Source organism: Bufo bufo, chromosome 11 (assembly GCF_905171765.1).
Source record: "Bufo bufo chromosome 11, aBufBuf1.1, whole genome shotgun sequence".
NCBI classification, from domain to species: domain Eukaryota; kingdom Metazoa; phylum Chordata; class Amphibia; order Anura; family Bufonidae; genus Bufo; species Bufo bufo.
Window position 1 is genome coordinate 35,528,448 of NC_053399.1, and position 19,239 is coordinate 35,547,686.

The 19,239-nt window shown below is 43.7% G+C and overlaps 1 protein-coding gene across 1 annotated transcript in view; it reads left to right on the forward strand.

Moving 5' to 3' along the window:
* The first annotated feature begins 3,742 nt into the window (after positions 1-3,742).
* The window catches only part of LOC120981926 (transmembrane protein 151B), a 32,907-nt gene continuing 17,410 nt past the window's right edge, over positions 3,743-19,239 (forward strand). Inside the window, exon 1 of the mRNA XM_040411725.1 lies at positions 3,743-4,004. Coding sequence (XP_040267659.1) covers positions 3,906-4,004 — 99 coding nt within the window. The 5' untranslated portion in view covers positions 3,743-3,905. The remainder of the gene's footprint in view (positions 4,005-19,239) is intronic.

Sequence of the window (19,239 nt, forward strand, 5' to 3'; positions counted from 1 at the left end):
TTCAACTGCCACCCGTTGCAGCAGACAACACATGCCCTCTGAGAAGGGATGTGCCCTCTAAGCTGCCAGCTGGAAATCTAGCAGAACAATAAATGGGGGGGGGGGACCTCTCGATCCATGTGAGGTACAGGGTTCTAGCTTTGTTAGATAGGGATTATCGTGTACTATATGATGTCTGATTTTCATTTTTTACATTAATCATGGGATGACCCCTTTAATGTTTATACAATGCTTTCAAATAGCATTTGAGGACCTTCAGCCCACACTTTTTTGAGTAGCTTTATTGCAGATACAGGTAGATTTTGCACACGTATTGCTTGCTTCAGGTCTTGCCCAGCATTTTTTGCATGCTTTTTCTAACTGTATTGGTTCATAACCCAGCTATACTTCGGCCTCAGTTTACAAACAGATGATCAGACTCTGTACATAATAATCACAACTATGTCATGTGAACGATGTACAGTGATGGCACTTCGCTAGGAAGAGGCTGCAGAGCTCATGTCCTCTTCTAACAGCTGATCGGCGGTGTAACGGATCCGCTTCCGTTAATGGACGCTTCCTAGCTTGCGCCGAGGACCACAAGCACCGCACTGGACACCACAACCTCCGCAGACTCCACAACCGCCGTAGCTTAACTGGAGCCGCGCCGTCTTCCTTCCACCCTGAACGAACCTCCAGCATTCAGGACCGTGTGGGAAAGATCTCTCCTCCAGGGAATATGCAGAGCATAGCAATCCCCAGCGTGACACAGCAATTCCCTCCAATAACGAGACGAGGCTGCGTTTTGAAGGGTTAAAACAGGAACTGCCTGTACTTCACGTACAGCCTCTTTTATTCACAAACCAAAAACATAGTACTGCCCACAGGGGTTTGAAATACAACCAATCAATATATTACAACACATCCCCACAAAATCCTCCCCTCTGTCCGTGATAGAATTACCTCACACTGGGTTGATGCAATCACCACAGACAGACGAATACACAATATCCTCTGTCCTGGAGACAACCGAGAAGTAATTCAATTATCTCTCAGGACAAAGGACATCGCCAATACACACAGAGAGACAACAGGACAGGAATTTCCACCCAAACACACAGAATCCTCCCTTTCTGTCTGTGATATAATTATGGATTAACATAACTATCACAGACAGTAAAAATACAGTTTTTAAACATACTCTATAACTTTAGAACCATACATTCCATCTCCATAAAAATTACATATTTAAACTCAGCATACATCAAATATAACCACTTCCAAAAATCACACAAATCCCTCCAGCGGATCAAAAGTTTAGTGAAGTCCTTTATGACCGACCGCAAGCACAATTTCCTGCCCAAAACAGTTCCATAGATTCTTTAGTATACACCGCTGACCGCGTTCGGTCCTAAGAACAGTCCAGACATGCGGCATAGTTCTGTTCTTGAAGGGTAATATGTCCCGGGGCCATAGTCGTAACGCAGGAGGCTAGCCATAAGTCCTCTACAATGCCCAGTGGCAAATGGCAGTTTGTCACAGGCGGGTTCCTGGGTGTGACACCCCTGCAGATCTGTTATTGATGACCTGTCCTGAGAATAAGTGATAAATATCTTTTTCTGGATAACCCCTTTAAATCTGAATTTCCATTAAAGAGGACAGCTGATAACATTCAGGTAATTGCCATTTACATAGTAACATAGTTTATAAGGCTGAAAAAAGACATCTGTCCATCCAGTTCAGCCTGTTATCCTGCAAGTTGATCCAAAGGAAGGCAAGGAAAACCCTCATGAGATAGAATCCATATATTTTTTTTTCATTTTAGGGGAAACGAATTCCTTCCCGACTCCAATCAGGCAATCAGAATATCTCCCTGGATCAACGACCCCTCTCTAGTAGCTATAGCCTGTAATATTATTACGCTCCAGAAATACGTCCAGGCCCCTCTTGAATTCCTTTATTGTACTCACCATCACCACCTCCTCAGGCAGAGAGCTCCATAGTCTCACTGCTCTTACCGTAAAGAATCCTCTTCTATGTTTGTGTACAAACCTTCTTTCCTCCAGACGCAGAGGATGTCCCCTCGTCACAGTCCTGGAGATACATTGATGATGGGAGAGATCTCTGTACTGACCCCCGATATATTTATACATAGTTGTCTTTTTTCTAAAGTGAATAACCATAATTTGTATAATCTTTCTGGGACCTGTAGTCCACCCATCCCAGTTATTACTTTAGTTGCCCTCCTCTGGACCCTCTCCAGCTCTGCTATGTCGGCCTTGTTCACAGGGGCCCAGAACTGTACACAGTACTCCATGTGTGGTCTGACTAGTGATGTGTAAAGTGGTAGGACTATGTTCTCCTTTTGATGCAGTCATATAATATATGCAGTGTTCATGCTATTTTTTTATTTATTTTATGCACTTATATAGCGCTACTATATTCCGCAGCACTTTATAGACATTAGCATCCATCTGTCCCTAATGGGGCTCACAATCTAAGTTCCCTATCAGTATGTCTTTGGAGTGAGGGAGGAAACCGGAGAACCCGGAAACCCACGCAAACACGGGGAGAACATACAAACTTCATGCAGAAGCCCTTGGTCGGATTCAAACCTAGGACCCCAGCGCTGCTAGGCACCAGTGCCAACCACTGAGCCACCATGCTGCCCTATGGTATTAAATGTCAAGCTATGCTTTGATAACCAATTCTTGTCTGAGTCATTATAGATGAGGGACTACTTACTGCCTGCATCTGATTTATTAACACCCCATAGTGCAAATATTAACCTTGTACCAAATATTCGCTCCCATTCAGAATTTCTCCTAGAGTCTGCAATTATATGCAGCGATTTCCTATTCCCAATAGATCTGTTCCAAGGTTTGTTCTTCATCTCACCTTCAAAGCCTGACACCTCTCCTGATACCGCTGTGGTGACCTCCAATTATTCCATTGCTTGATTTTAACACTACACGGATGTTCGCTATCCCCCTCCTTCCCGATCATCTCCACTGATCTGTACATGATACATCTCTCCCAGTCCATGACCTGCTGCTAGGAAGCACAACCCTTCGGCGCCAGCCCTTAATTCCCACTTGCAACTCCCAACAGGATTTTCTCCTTGCTGCTATATCATCAGAGCCAGAAATAGACCTGTCTATACAAGATAGGAATAATTGGTCAGGACTAATAATGCAGACCAGGAAAGTTTCAGCTTCCACCACCAAAGAGCAGGAAAACTGTCATCTTCTGAAAGAATAATGAGGGTGGTTTAGGAGGACCAACAGAACGGGGGACCCTACTAATGTGCTTGGCAGGAGTCCATGGACCTCACAGTGCAGCAAAAGGGGGACGTGCAAGCGCGTGAAGTCACAGATGATGTAGAATGGTTTTCTTAAGGAGGTAAACATAAGGCAGGGAGTGGATGTAGCGTGGCACTGTGTGTGTGTGCGGATACCTCCTTCTCTGATTTATTGCAAAGAGGAAAGAGGGTGTGCACACAACTGAGACATCAGAAGCAGAAAAAGAAAAGAAAGCTTGACTCCACTCTGTCACATCTCCAGTGGTTTACTACCATTTAGCTGCCGGCTGCATTTGCTTGAAGTTACCTTCTTTCCTGCAGTAGGCAGCAGGGTGCCAGCCTAATTTGTCCAAATGTGCCATTTCTGGTCCTGCAGATAAGGTGACCCTTGGAGGGGGTGTTAGTATTTCTCCTTCCTCTCTTCTACATATGGGTGGACGAGGAGGGGAGAGAATGTGTAAATCCTGCTTCATGCATGGGACTGAAGAATTGTGGTAGAGATGGGGTGCAGTCTGCAGCATTGGCTGAGGGCTCTCTACTCCAAGTGATGCTGGCTTCTTCTCCTGGGCAACAGGATCTCCTTTACACTGCATCAGGGTGACCTGGAGGAATAGAATGGCAAAGGATGTCTGCTGAAGTAGAAAGCGAAGCGTCTGCTGAAACCCCAGCAGATACCCCAGGTGCAAATAACATAACTACACCAGAGGTGGATGTGAGGGAGGAGGTGAGCAATGAAGGTCATTTATACTCTTGCTATACATAACTATACAATGTCTTATACCCGACACTTGCAAATCATAAACGCAGCAGTTTACATCATGCACACAGATGCATGTGTGTTTCTTGCTATTTGGACCTGTGTGTGTTTATTTATTTTTGTGTACACAGTATGTTTACATACACACTGATACATTGTTATTTACATAGCGTCATCATCATCTTCCATGCAGTTGTACATTGTATATTATTAATATCGCAACGTGGTATTTTACGCTTTTTTTTTTTTTCCTTAATTCATTTTGTCTTTAGTAAAAAACCCTCCCAAATATCCGTCAGGCTTCAGCAGCCAAGGGGTTACACTACTGGTAGTGCAGTGCTAAGCATCCTTCTTGTTACTGCTGTGCACACTGCCCCACCGATGAGAGATGTGCAGCACCAATGTGCTGCTGTGAGATAAGGCAGACATCCTGGGAATACTACAGACAGCACCTAAAACACAGGCTAGCAGCAAACAATACAAACGACCTGTTCAATGCAGGACCTTGCAGGTCCTATTATTTTCCTGCAGGCTTCCCGCCCCTATGTGCCAAACACAATGCGCCGGGGGAAAAGCTATGCTAAGTCCTCTGACAACAATACTTATCTCTTTGTCAATGCTGCATTGAACGCTTTGCAGGCAGGAGGCTTCAAAACACTGCAGTTCATCCTTTCGGTAGTTCCCCCCCCCCCCCCCACTTATTGTCAGTTGAGTTTGCAGGGAAGGTTGATGCAGTCCATTCCTGCTGATTGCAATAAAAAAAAACTGCAGTTGTTTGTGTTTTTTAACCTTGTCGATATCCGCAAGTGATACCTGTTCAGACTGCGTAACCTTGATACCAAAGAAGAGGAGACTTGGATTTGGCATACTGCAGGCTGAAATGAATCTTGAACCTAGGACAAATAAAGTAAAAAAAAAATAAAGTTAGTACGGGTTAAGCATATGATTTCTACAGAGGTTATTTTGGGGTCTTTTCCGGAGTCAGATAATGATGATGCAAGTCTCATGGATGATGTAACACTGCTGATCCATACAGCAGATATACTAGGCAGGAACACGGCTCCAAGGCTATCTCAGGTCAATTATGTTTTATTAGGTAGCGGTTTTGCTATGTTGTTTCATGCATCAATGTAGGATCAACATAGCTTTAGCTGAAAGTCTTGGATACCTGCATTAAATAAACCTGTTCCAAAAATAATTATTATAATAATAATAATAATAATTTTTATTTATATAGCGCCACCATATTCCGCAGCGCTTTACAAATTCATAGGGTTCATGTACAAAACAAAAGTAACTGGCTAATATACAACTAAAACACAAAAATGGTTGAAAGCAGGCAACCCCTTAAATGTTTTTATCCTGTCATGCTGGTGACGGAGAAAACCTTGAAAGGGGATTCTCTATGAAAGACATGTTCTTTTAAAGGGAACCTGTCATCCACTTTATGCTGACCGTACTGAGGACAGTGTAAAGTAGTGACAGAAATGCTGATGTCAGCGGTGTGTCACTCATGAGCTAATAGTAAGTGGTTGCCGAGAAACAGCATCATAATCATTGCAGCCCAGGCCTTGAGAAGTGTCAAATCTACTTGAGAAGTGTCATGGTTAGGGTCCATTCACACGTCCGCAACGTGTTTTGCGTATCCACGGATCCACGCATCTGCAAAACACGGACAGCGGCAATGTGCGTTCCGCATTTTGCGGATCGCACATTGCCGACACTAATACAATATGCCTATTCTTGTCCGCAATTGCGGACAAGAATAGGACATGTTCTATTTTTTTCCGGAACGGAATTGCGGACCCGGAAGTGAGGGTCCGCAATTCCGTTTCCGGGCAGCACGTCGTGATGCCCCATAGAAATGAATGGGTCCGCAATTCCGTTCCCCAAAATGCGGAATGAAATTGCGGACGTGTGAATGGACCCTTATTCCTAATCTCCTGCTCTCTCCCCATCTGCTGATGATTGGCAGTTCTCTACTAGAGAGAAAGAGAGAAAACTAGGTAGAAGACTGTCAGTCATCAGCAGGTGGGCAGGAGAGCAGGAATTCATGAGTAACCATGACCAGGAGTGTTGCTAGGGTCTCAAAGGATCCGGGGCCCAAGCCCCAATGCATATTGCCCCACTCAATGCCCCCTGCCCGCACTAGCACTAAAGACATTTTACTTGCCTTACTTGTTGCATAGACACTATCAAACATACAGGAGTATACAGAAGCACATACCTCTCACATCCAGAGCCTCCCAAGTGGCATCTCTACTAATCTTCTCTGTCATCATCTTCTACATTAGGTCAGGACAACTTCTCTAAGTCAGCCCTCGTCTCTGCAGAGTGTGACACACAGACATCTTAGCTTCCTCACATTTCTATCATCACCCCCAACAATCTTCAGTCCCAACAGTGTTATCCTGCTGCTCGCTGTGCCCCCCAATACCCCCAAATACTACCCTGAATAAAAAATGACTGCCATACAAATAGTCCCCCTATAGTAAAGTTCTCCTCCAAGTCCCACCAATAGTAATTCCCTTCTAGAACAGTGATAGTGCTCCCCAGGAGTGCCTCCATTAGTAGAAGAGCCCTCCAGTATTAATAATGCCCTCACAGAGCCCCCCAGTAGAAATAAGGCCCCCTATTGTTCCCCCAGTGATAATAAAGCTCTCTACAGCCCGATGTATAAACACTCCTATAGAGCCCCCGTAGCAATCAGGACCCCAATAAAATCCTCTGTATTTATAATGCCCCCCCCTGCAGTGCCCCCTATAGTTATAATCCTCCCTGTAGTGCCCTCAGAAACTATAATGCCCCAGACATTCCAACATACAGACCCAATAACATAATTTCCCTCACACCACCATACAGTCCCATGTAAATAACATCACGCAATCTCTCCTGCCTTCTCCAACATACAGTCCCATGTAAATAACATCAATCCCCTTTCTTCAGCCCCTCCAACATACAGTCCTATGTACAAAACATCATTCCCTCCCTTCAGCCTCATCCAACAGACAGTCCCATGTAAGAAACATCACTGCCTCCCAAACCACCTCCATCATACAGTTCCATGTAAGGCTACATGCACACAAATGTAAAAAATAAAATAAAATAGGTGTTTTGAAGCAGACGCACTGTCTTAACCATTTTCTAACCCTTTGTGCATCCAATTTCTCGCCATCTGGCTGTTTAAAAATGGATGAATTTCATTGGCTTATCCCAACCCCCCATAATGGCCCCAATTGTAAATTATGCCCAAATATTGGCCCCCAGCATTAACCACTTAAGGACCACAGGTTTATACCCCCCTAGTGACCAGGCCCTTTTTTACAAATCGGCACTCCACAACTTTAGCGGTTTATCGCTCGGTCATGCAACTTACCACCCAAATGAATTTTACCTCCTTTTCTTCTCACTAATAGAGCTTTCATTTGGTGGTATTTCATTGCTGCTGACATTTTAACTTTTTTTGTTATTAATCGAAATTTACAGATTTTTTTGCAAAAAAATGTCATTTTTCACTTTCAGTTGTAAAATTTTGCAAAAAAAACGACATCCATATATAAATTTTTCTCTAAATTTATTGTTCTACATGTCTTTGATTAAAAAAAAATGTTTGGGTAAAAAAAAAAAATGGTTTGGGTAAAAGTTATAGTGTTTACAAACTATGGTACAAAAATGTGAATTTCCGCTTTTTGAAGCAGCTCTGACTTTCTGAGCACCTGTCATGTTTCCTGAGGTTCTACAATGCCCAGACAGTACAAACACCCCACAAATGACCCCATTTCGGAAAGTAGACACCCTAAGGTATTCGCTGGTGGGCATAGTGAGTTCACAAGTTAGCGGAAAATGATGATTTTTTCTTTTTTCTTACAAAGTCTCATATTCCACTAACTTGTGACAAAAAATAAAAACTTCCATGAACTCACTATGCCCATCACGAAATACCTTGGGGTGTCTTCTTTCCAAAATGTGGTCACTTGTGGGCTAGTTATACTGCCCTGGCATTTTAGGGGCCCAAATGCGTGCGAAGTAGTTTGAAATCAAAATCTGTAAAAAATGGCCGGTGAAATCCGAAAGGTGCTCTTTGAAATGTGGGCCCCTTTGCCCACCTAGGCTGCAAAAAAGTGTCACACATGTGGTACTGCCGTACTCAGGAGAAGTTGGACAATGTTTTTTGGGGTGTCATTTTACATATACCCATGCTGGGTGAGAGAAATATCTTGGCAAAAGACAACTTTTCCCATTTTTTTTATACAAAGTTGGCATTTGACCAAGATATTTATCTCACCCAGCATGGGTATATGTAAAATGACACCCCAAAACACATTCCCCAACTTCTCCTGAGTACGGCAATACCACATGTGTGACACTTTTTTGCAGCCTAGGTGGGCAAAGGGGCCCACATTCCAAAGAGCACCTTTAGGATTTCACAGGTCATTTTTTACACATTTTGATTTCAAACTACTTACCACACATTAGGGCCCCTAGAATGTCAGGGCAGTATAACTAACCCACAAGTGACCCCATTTTGGAAAGAAGACACCCCAAGGTATTCCGTGAGGGGCATGGCGAGTTCCTAGAATTTTTTATTTTTTGTCACAAGTTTGCGGAAAATGATGATTTTTTTTTTTTTTTTTTTTCTTACAAAGTCTCATATTCCACTAACTTGTGACAAAAAATAAAAACTTCCATGAACTCACTATGCCCAATCACTATATGTAAAAAATGGCCGGTGAAATCCGAAAAGTGCTCTTTGGAATGTGGGCACCTTTGCCCACCTAGGCTGCAAAAAAGTGTCACACATGTGGTATTGCCGTACTCAGGAGAAGTTGGGCAATGTGTTTTGGGGTGTCATTTTACATATACCCATGCTGGGTGAGATAAATATCTTGGCAAAAGACAACTTTTCCAATTTTTTTATACAAAGTTGGCATTTGACCGAGATATTTCTCTCACCCAGCATGGGTATATGTAAAATGACACCCCAAAACACATTCCCCAACTTTTTCTGAGTACGGCGATACCAGATGTGTGACACTTTTTTGCAGCCTAGATGCGCAAAGGGGCCCACATTCCTTTTAGGAGGGCATTTTTAGACATTTGGATCCCAGACTTCTTCTCACGCTTTAGGGCCCCTAAAATGCCAGGGCAGTATAAATGCCCCACATGTGACCCCATTTTGGAAAGAAGACACCCCAAGGTATTCAATGAGGGGCATGGAGAGTTCATAGAATTTTTATTTTTTTTGCCACAAGTTAGCGGTGGCAAGGAGTCTGTGTCCCTGTGCTTTGGGTGACGTGAGTATAAAATTATTTCCTGAACTCCTGAAATATCATTTATCCCCACTGTACCACCTGTTTTTATCAGCTCCTGTCTAGACGGCTTCTAAAAATGGCCCCTTTGATTTCATGGCCAAAAGTAGGACATGTCCTATTTTTAGTTGGCCACTATTTACTAGACCTTAAAAAAAAAAAACAGCCGTGTGAACAGCCACATAGACTGCAATTGGTTATAATTGGTTATATATAGACGCTACTTAAACGGCTCTCACATGACCTAAGTAACATCAGTCTCCTTCAAGATACAGTCCCATGTAAATAACATCACTCCCCTCCCTTCAGCCCCTTCAATAGACAGTCCACATGTAAGGGTACTTTCACACTTGTGGCAGAGGATTCCGGAAATCCGGATGCATTTGTGAGGCGGATCCGTCTCACAAATGCATTGCAATACCGGATCTGTCTTTCCGGTTGTCATCCGGAAAAACGGATCCGGTATTAATTTTTTTCTCATTTTTAAAGGTCTGCGCATCACATCACTCTCTCAACCAAGCAGGGAGGGGGTGTGAGAGATCAGAACTACAACTCCCAGCATTCCTCTGGCTCTCACACTGTATCCATCCCTTCACCTACCTCTCCTCAGTCACAGAAGCCATCACAGTCAGGGTCTTCTCCACTAGTTCTCCTCTTCACAGCTTAGCCCCGCCCCCTCCCGCACTTATCACATGAAGGTGACATCATCGAAGGTCCTTCTCCACCACTGAGCTCTGCCTCTAGCACGGATCACCTGACTGTGATGTCATCACAGGTCCTTCAGCTCCTGCAGTGCGTCCCTGGTTAGTAGTCACGCTTTTTTTTCATTAGCAGGCAGTACATTCGGGGCCTGGGATAAAACATCTGGGGCCCAGGCCCCGAATGTTTTAACCTAGTGACGCCCATGACCATGACTCTTCTCAGGTGGCCGTGACTCTTTTCCAGGCCCAGTCTGCAATGATTGTGATGTTGGTTCTCGGCAACCACTTACTTTTAACTTATAAATGGAAGACTGCTGAAATCAACTCAACTGTCTGTACTTTATGCTGCCTTTAGTATGGGCAGCATAAAGTTAATGGCAGATTACCTTTAATGCAACTGCTGGATGGCCACCTTACCACCAGACCCTCGAGTGGCCACCCACATATGATCATTCTCCCTCATGTCTGAAGCCAAGAGAGAGTGTCTAACTTTTTCTGTTTCTCCCATATACTTTGGTATAGTGCGACAGTGCACGCAACACCACTTTCTGCCTGGAAGGGGGATCAGGTTTGAGTTTTTTATACTTGTGACCTATCCTCAGGATAAGGCCTCATGCACACGACAGTATTTTTTCACGGTCCGTAAAACGGGGTTCCGTTGTTCCGTGATCCGTTTCCGTTTTTTCCCCCGTGTGTCTTCCTTGATTTTTGGAGGATCACCAGACATGAAAAGTGAAAAAAAATCTAAGTCAAGTTTGCCTTGAAAATGATAGGAAAAAAATGGACACGGATCATGGAGGCGGATGACAATCTTGTGTGCCTCCGTGTTTTTTCACGGACCCATTGACGGACTAGAAACACGGATCACGGACGCGGATGACAAACGGTGCATTTTTCGAGTTTTCAACTGACCCATTGAAAGTCAATAGGTCCGCAAAAAATCACGGAAAACGGAACAACGGACACGGAACCCAACAACGGTCGTGTGCATGAGGCCTAAGTGATCAGTATCTGGTCAGTGGGGGTCTTCCCTTCTCTCTTCCTGCTCGCCATAGACATAGCAGCAATGAGCAGGAAGAGAGAAGTGAGATGCACTGTGCACGCCTTCCCTTCATACAGCTGATGGGGCTGTCGGACGCCCACCGATCTGATACTGATAACCTATCCTGAGGATAGGTCATCAATATTAAAAGCCCGGAGAACCCCTTTAAGTGCACTTTATGCTTCCTTGACCCTCTTGCTTCCTCTGCCAGCCCTTTCTTGATTGACAGGGCCAGGTTCCGACTCCTAGAGGTTACTATGATTCAAACAAACATACATTTTAGGACAGGGGGTTTCTTAGGCTCCTTGCACTTCATACTCAGGACATCTGGTCTCTAAAATGTGATGTTCAGAGGCCAAGAATGAGAAAACCACCAAAACGAAGTGCGACTGACCGAAGCATGAAGCGCGCTGAATATCGATGTACTGTATATTGCGCTGACCATCTTCAGTATAGGATGAAGAGCTGTCCTTGGATCAGTATTGTTGGCCAATTTTGCTAAACATTCAGGGGGAAATTTCTTAAGGCTGCCGTTTTCCTTGATGGTTTTTTAACCCCACCTTGTGAAGCCTTGTGTAGAGTGTGGTAAAGTGAACAGAAAAGTGTATGGTGAAGTCCTGGAAGGTGTATATCCCACCCAGCTTCCTCAACTGGGTGAGGTCAATAAAATCCAGAAGGTTAAAGTGGTCTCAGCAATGTGTAGGTTGCTGAGACAGTTTTGTTAAGTTTATGGGCTGGATTTTATTGGACTGGGAGAAGGTAGGATTGGTAGAGGGACCTCCCCAGTCCACCCCATTCCGGGACAGGTTTTCCTCTAGCCTGAGGCCAGCTGGGATCGTCAAGGGGAAATAAAGCACAGTCCAGGCTGTCAGTCTGGGGAGAGTGATGCCTGGAGAAAGCCTGGGAAGCTGGCTGCCCTGCTGGCTAGAGAAGCCGAATTCTCTGTGTGAACTGTGTTCAATAGGTGAGTTAGGAACTTCACTGTATTAGCCAGAGCCCAGACGGGCAGGTGTTTATTTTGGTTTATGTTTTGTGGTGCTGGACCTTCAGCTTACCCAGTGAATTATAACTGGGTTTGCCTGTATTGCCGGAGTGTGTTAAATAAAGCAACATTTGGACTTTAACCCTGTGGTCTGCAAGAGAATCTGTCATCGCCGCCCTGCCTGAGAGTGTAACCCCTTACAAGAGGTGCACACAGACTTAAATCTACGGCAGCCTCCTAGCTGGCATTTTTCTACATAAATTTTATAAAATACCAAAATCAGCAGGCATTTCCAGGTTTGCAGTTTTAGATCACATTAAATGTAGCATACAGTATGTAGTAATGTGTAGGTAATAGGAGTCTTTACAATGTTATTCTACTTCTTGGTGCACTTTATGTTTTGATTCCTTTCTGCTTACAGTCAGTGAATAGACCTATTAATTATTCATCATCATCATATCAACTGACCAAGGCTGGATATAAGTCAGGAAGATGTCACATCAGAACTTTCTCTTGAAATAAACTCTGACCTTTTGGACCTTGCAGGTTTTTAAGCCCATGCATGTAAAGCTACTTTCATATCTGCGTTTAACTTTTCCGATATAGAGATCCAGCAGAGGATCTCAATACCGGAGAAAAACGCTTCAGTTTTGTCCCCATTCACTGTCATTTGACAAAACTGAACAGAACGAAGTGCACCAGAATGCATTCCGTTCCGTGTGGTTGCGTTCCCATGACGGACAGAAAACTGCTGCAAGCAGTGGTTTTCTGTCCGGCATGGGATGCAGAGCAAAACAGAACCGGCATGACACACAATGCAATTCTATGGTGTCGGATCCGTTTTCTCAGACACAATAGAAAACGGATCTGGCACCCATTCATTTCCAAAGGTATTAATGCCGTATCCGTCATTGCTATTTGACTGCCGTTTGGCACAGGCGCAGTGACTGTCGGACCGCTCCCTGCGCCGGCATCTTCACTGCGGTCCGACAGTCACTGCGCCTGTGCCGAATACAGAAGCGAGCGGCGCAGGTGCTGGAATTCGAGATGGAGCGAGGTTGGCTGTCAATAAAGAGGATTGGGGCGGGCTGGAGGGACGCAGTGGGTGGCAGAAATAGTGAGTAGACGGAGCCTCTAGGTGCTGAAAAGACGCCCCCATAGCACCTAGAGGCTCATTTGCATATCAATAAAAGTATGTTTTTAAGCTTAACGGCAGCAGACAAAGGTGATAGAAGAGCACTGTTAGGTAGTGCAGACACTAGCAGATCGCTAGTGTCCGTCAGCAAAAAATCTCAAAATCTGGTGGTAGAAACTCTTTAACTCAAAACGTCCGTGTTTATTCACACGAGGCAATTGCACAAAACAGCACGTAACTGGTCTTGGTGTTAATTCACACACAATGGAAAGTTCATATAACGCAAGTCACCTTGCTGGCAGTTCTGCCTCCAGTAGTCCACAGCAGGCTTTAGGGGGCCTGTTTCCCCAGCATGCGGCTCTCAGCCCTCCAGCACGGCACCAAGTCTCAGATCCTAAAAACAGAGAAATCTCTGCTGAGCCCAGCTGCCAAAACCCCTAAACTACGGTCCGGTACTTGACCTCACCTGGCTGGAAATCAGCCCAGCCGCACATGCTGTGAGAAAAATACCTGCCTTGCCAGACATAACCCCTTACTGTGTCAATATATATATATATATATATATATGGTGACACAGTGAGAGGTTTGGTCTGGGAAAACAGGTGTTTTCCTCCCAGCATGTGCGGCTGGGCTGATTTACAGCCAGGTGAGGTCAAATACCGGACTGGATTTTAAGTGCCGCACCGGGTTTTGGCAGCATTCAAGTGAACAGAGCTTAGCCCCACCCAGACAAGTTGATACTTGTCGTAACATCACTGGGCCGGCGGTAAACAGTGAGAAGGCCGCGGCGCTGCTGGAGCGCCGCTGCCTTTTCAAACAGCTGATTAGCGGGGGTCCCGGGTGTCGAACGCACGCCGATCAGATGCTGATGATCTATCCAGAGGATAAAAGTGCAGAACCCCTTTAAATAGGCAGCTGGGCTCAGAAGCCATGTCTCTGTGTTGGGATCTGGGAGCCTTGTGTCTGGATGAAGGCTTGCTACCTGTTTGGCGTGAAAACAGGTTGGTGCTGCTATGCTCAAGGACTCTTTGAGGCAGAATTGCCGCATGGTGTGAATTGCCACCAACACCGCAAGGTGACTTTTTGATTGTTTATGACTGCTTGTTTTGTCACTTGCCTAAAGTGTGAATAAAACACTGAACTGTTTGATCCAAAGAACTTGTTGTTTCCTCTATACTGCGTCTACTAATTCTGTCTACCAGAGCGAGTCCCCACAATATATATATATATATATAGCACCTTGACATACATTGTATAGTGGCCGTGCTTTGAACTGCAGCTCAGCCCAATTCACTTGAATAGGGCTTACCTGTGCCTAGACCATGTGACTGATGAACGTGATGGCGCTCAAATAGCTGACTGGTGGGGGTGCTGGGAGTCGGACCCCACCGACCAGATATTAGCAAAGCTAAGTTCATATCTACAGTTGTTGTTCCATTAGGATACCAGCAAAAGGCTAAATTCCACTGCCTACAGAGGTATGTTGTCCGTCATAATGGTAGAAACCATAACAGATGCCCAGCAGCCCACTGGGGGCACTGTGGGTGTCCTGTATATGCCAGATTCTGTGCTTCTTTTCTTGTTGTTCTTCTGTTCCATCACTGGAACAGAAAATGTGCTGCAGATGTGAACATAGCCTTAGAGATACTGCTAGTAAGAAGAGCCCATAGCCCTACATTGCCAATGATAATATGGAAGATTATGGAATCTTCACCGTACAGACCCCATAATAGTCTACTTCCTCTGATTGAAGCATGCCCAGTGCAGGGTAAATGGAGCGATCAGCTAATGATCATTCCCTCAGGCCATAGTGGTAATGTTAATGGTTGAGCAGAAGACATTCTGATTTTAGCTTTGAGCTTCTCAGTCAGATCGACCAATTCTGTAGTAACTGTTGATTTCATTGGGTGTCCATGTGTGCCCAGCTCCCAAGACTGCACCTAATTTTGCTAATACATGTATATTACAGAGACGTATTTTCACAGTGCCTCACATTTTGGACTGAAGAGCCCCCAAAAAATAGAATTTGACTTCCACATGCCTGTAGTATAACCATTAGTAACACCAATACATACAGTCTACATCGTCATGACCAGTAGCTACAGAGGTTACACAGGCCCTTGTGCTAGAGGAGGTCCGAATTCCCTTCTGCCTCAAGAGAGCAGCACTACTGTAAATGGCACTAGATAGTTTAAGGTCCTGTAACAAAATCAGAACCCTTGAACCCTTAAAGGGCTTGTCTGATACCAAAGCATTCAGAGCCAGGAAAGTCCAGTACCAAGGCTCCTCTCTCTGCTCCTTCCAGCCTCCTGCGGACCTGAAGTATGCCATCTCTTCCATGGTTATGAGCACAGCTGCAACCATTCACTGGCCTCAGCAGTAAAATGTTTCCAACCGACATGTGACAGCTGAGCCTCTATTGTCATGTGCCACTTGGGGACCACTTTCTATCCTCCTTGGCACTGGAACAGGGCAGTGTTCTATAGGCACCTTTTTTCTTTTAATTACAAACTTTTATGTCCCTCGATATAATTTGTTTCAGGGGTTGGACAACTCTTTTAAAGCGGTTTTCTTAAATTAGCAAAAATTTGTCCACAGTAGTGCCCAAGGTATATACTAAAAGATCCATTTCTTACCTGATAAATCCTCCACTACTCCAGTGTTCCCTACTGGTCTTTGCTTACTGTTCTGCAGGGATGATGTGCCCGTCTAACCATGTGACCACTGCAGCCACCACTGGTTTAAGTGATTTTGTGCCATATCCTGCAGAGACCAGCAATTATGCTAGGATTAAAAGCGGTGATATGCTCGAAAGCACGCAAGAAGGAATATGGAATTGTAATGCACTGCTATGTCTATAAATTAATAAAGATTTGATGGTTTTAATCAATGCTTTATTAATTTGGGTAATTTTAATCATTAGCCTCATTTGTTGAGACCTGTGATTAGCTGCAGCAGTTACATGGACAGACAGGCACACCATCACTGCTGGAACAGTAAAGGATTTACCAGATAAGTAATGGATCTATTATTATTTTATTATCCCGCCCTCCTACCCCTTCCTTGTCCAAATTTTGACTGACTGCAGAAAATCTCTTTAAAGGCTATGTACACCTTTTGGAAGCTTTGACTGCATTTTACAAATTTTTGGCTAAAAATCATATTTTCAATTGGCCCTTATTAAAAATATTGAGCCATTCTGTCACAAAGGGTTAACTGTTTTGTGTGACTACTACTTTCACTTTGTGGCTGTCATCTAATAACCCTCATCTCTAAACTACTGAGAGGTCATAAACACTTATTTAAGCCACATTCTTATCAGTAAGATAAGAACTGAGCTATAATGAGTGTTTATATTGTCAATGAGCAGAGATAAGGAGTCCGTCTGCTCCCCAAATGACGGAAAAGACAGAAAATCCACAGGCTGCTACTACTAAAGGATTCCATTTTTTAATAATGACCAATTGAAAAAATTATTATTAGCAGAAAATAAGTACAATGCAATAATAAAATAAATTGTCCCCAAAGGTGTACATAGCCTTTAAGCTGTTTTTTGGGTAGCCCAGTTCATAAACACCCTTTCACAAAACAGTTTGCGTTTCAAAATCAATATAATTTTATTTGTTTAACACTGCATGGTAATACTGGAAATGAGATCCAGAACTAGACCTCAATAGCAGATGAAAATCAATGATATAATCCACAGGGCAGCCATCTCTTTTACGCTCTACGCTCAGAGGCTCTTACGACGTGCAGATTCACAGTCTAGTAGTCTCAAGGCTACAATCTACAAAGTACTTCGCTCAGCAAAGTATGAGCTTGCAGATTAAGAGGTCAAGGAAGTCTTTATGATCTCTTCATCACCATTGGTTCAGCGTCTCACTCAGCCTGACCTATTGATCACGGGTCAAGAGCTTATCTGCCACTGATTGCCTTGCTCGGGATCATTTGCTGCATGGTATTTATCAAATTCAATAGACTTTACCAAGCATTACATTACTTAGTTGTGGCGTATACTTTCATCTGTTTAATATAGGGTAAGGAGTATTTCCATACATTCGGATTCGGGGGAGCCAGAATTTCACATTGTTCTCTGTGCAATGTATGGGGAGGGGGCAGCAGTATATGGGCCAAATTGTAGCCGCAGCCCATCAATGGGGTATCTGATGATGATAGATACAAAAATGTTCACACAGAGCAATTATAATATTGTTTTTTTCCCCCTATAACATAGCCACTTATGGGCAAAAAAGTAATTTCGGAATATACTTGCCCTGACAGTTTGTCAGCCTGCACCATATTCTGCATGATTCTGACAAAGTCTTGTAGAAATCATATAGAGAGAACACAGGAGTTAATACCGTGCTGATTAATTCTACCTTCCGTGAGCGTAACAAAGAGGCATGGCTTAAAAATCGTTTGACCCTACTGCAGACAGAGCAGAGGAGGGAGACTGCTACTCTTGCCAGTTACCTTACAGCCAGACACCGGTTTGTGAGGAGGAGAATGGTGGTCATGCCTGAGATCCTGGGACAAAGACAGAAAATGTATTTAAAGATGTCTCAGTTTTAGTTGTTATATGAGACAGAATAGGTTCTTACTGTAGCATGTGATTTAGCGCATATCCTTAGTCCATGGTGATGTGTAGTCCCGCCCCATACTTTGGTAGTCCGTATGCTATAGTAGTTTATATATCACACCTACATCTGACATTTTTAACTTGAACATTGAGGTACTGAGCCATCTTCTTCTACCTAAGCATCCTTTGCATGTCTCATATTCCCGTCTTATGCCCCACCTCTCTATGTTGAGGCACTTCTGATCTTCTCGTTCCCCCAAAGCTGTTCAGACACCTTTTGGGTCACAGGGAGGAGTAGCAAAAGCTGCTGGAGACTCGGAGGAGGATGACCTTACCAGCCTGACTCTGTGCTGCAGCTCCTACAACCTTCTTGCTCTATCCAAGCTGCTTGACCTCACCAGCCTGCCTCGGGGAGGAAGAGAAGCTGCCAGAGACTCAGAGGAGAGCCAGAGGATACCACAAGAACAGTAGAGTGCGCTAAAGACACTTACATTGAACAAAAGGCTAAGAGGAGGAATAGAAGTTCCTGTTTAGAGATGTCTAAATATATGATGGAAATCACATATAAAGCAAGTTAATATTAATAAAATTAATATTATTGTCAGAAATAGGCAAAGTGAAAGAAGGAAGACTGGTGGGAAAAGCAGGATAATATGAAATAGAGATGAGCAAATCAATTTGGAGTTTGTCCCAAAAACAAAGCAAACTGCTTGTGATTTGTTTCGGGTGAATGAGAGAACTTAATATGCTTCTCTGGGTTTCAGGGAAATATATATGCATTGTCTGATCTGCAAATAGCTCATTCCAAGCGACTGCCCTTTATCAAAACAGAGCAGACAGAGTTGCCCTTTCATACCTGAGAGGCCTTGAGGGGGCCTCTGGGCAGGTACTATTTTTATTATGGAGACTGCCTAGTATACTTGAGGTGTATTGTAGGCTAGGCAATGCTTCTCTTAGTTTCTGGGAGATATATATACAAATTAGGTACCATCAGGTACCATGAGAAATGCTCAGCTTTGTTTTCCTTTTTGTCAGGAAAAGTAATTTGAATATCTTTCTAAGAAATAGATATGCAAATTAACTTCGCAGCAAAAGTAAGATATGCTAATTAGCATATATTTTTTTTCCAGAAACTGAGAGCAGTGTTGCCTGCCCTACAATACTCCTCACACATACTAAGCACTCTCCATAATGAGAAAGAGTACCCGCCAGACAACACATCTATATTTCCCTTATTCTCTGAGTCTTTTCAGAAAAAAATATAAGTCCTAGGAGAGGGAGGTATATACCAATTTTCAGGGGAATTGGATCATGTTCGATTCAGGTCCCAATCAAAACATAAAAAAAAAACAATTCAGGGAATCAGACCCAAAATTAATTTCAAGAAATTCACTCATCTCTAATATAAAAGTAACATGTTTATCAAATTAACACAGTGTTTCGATGCAGAGCTT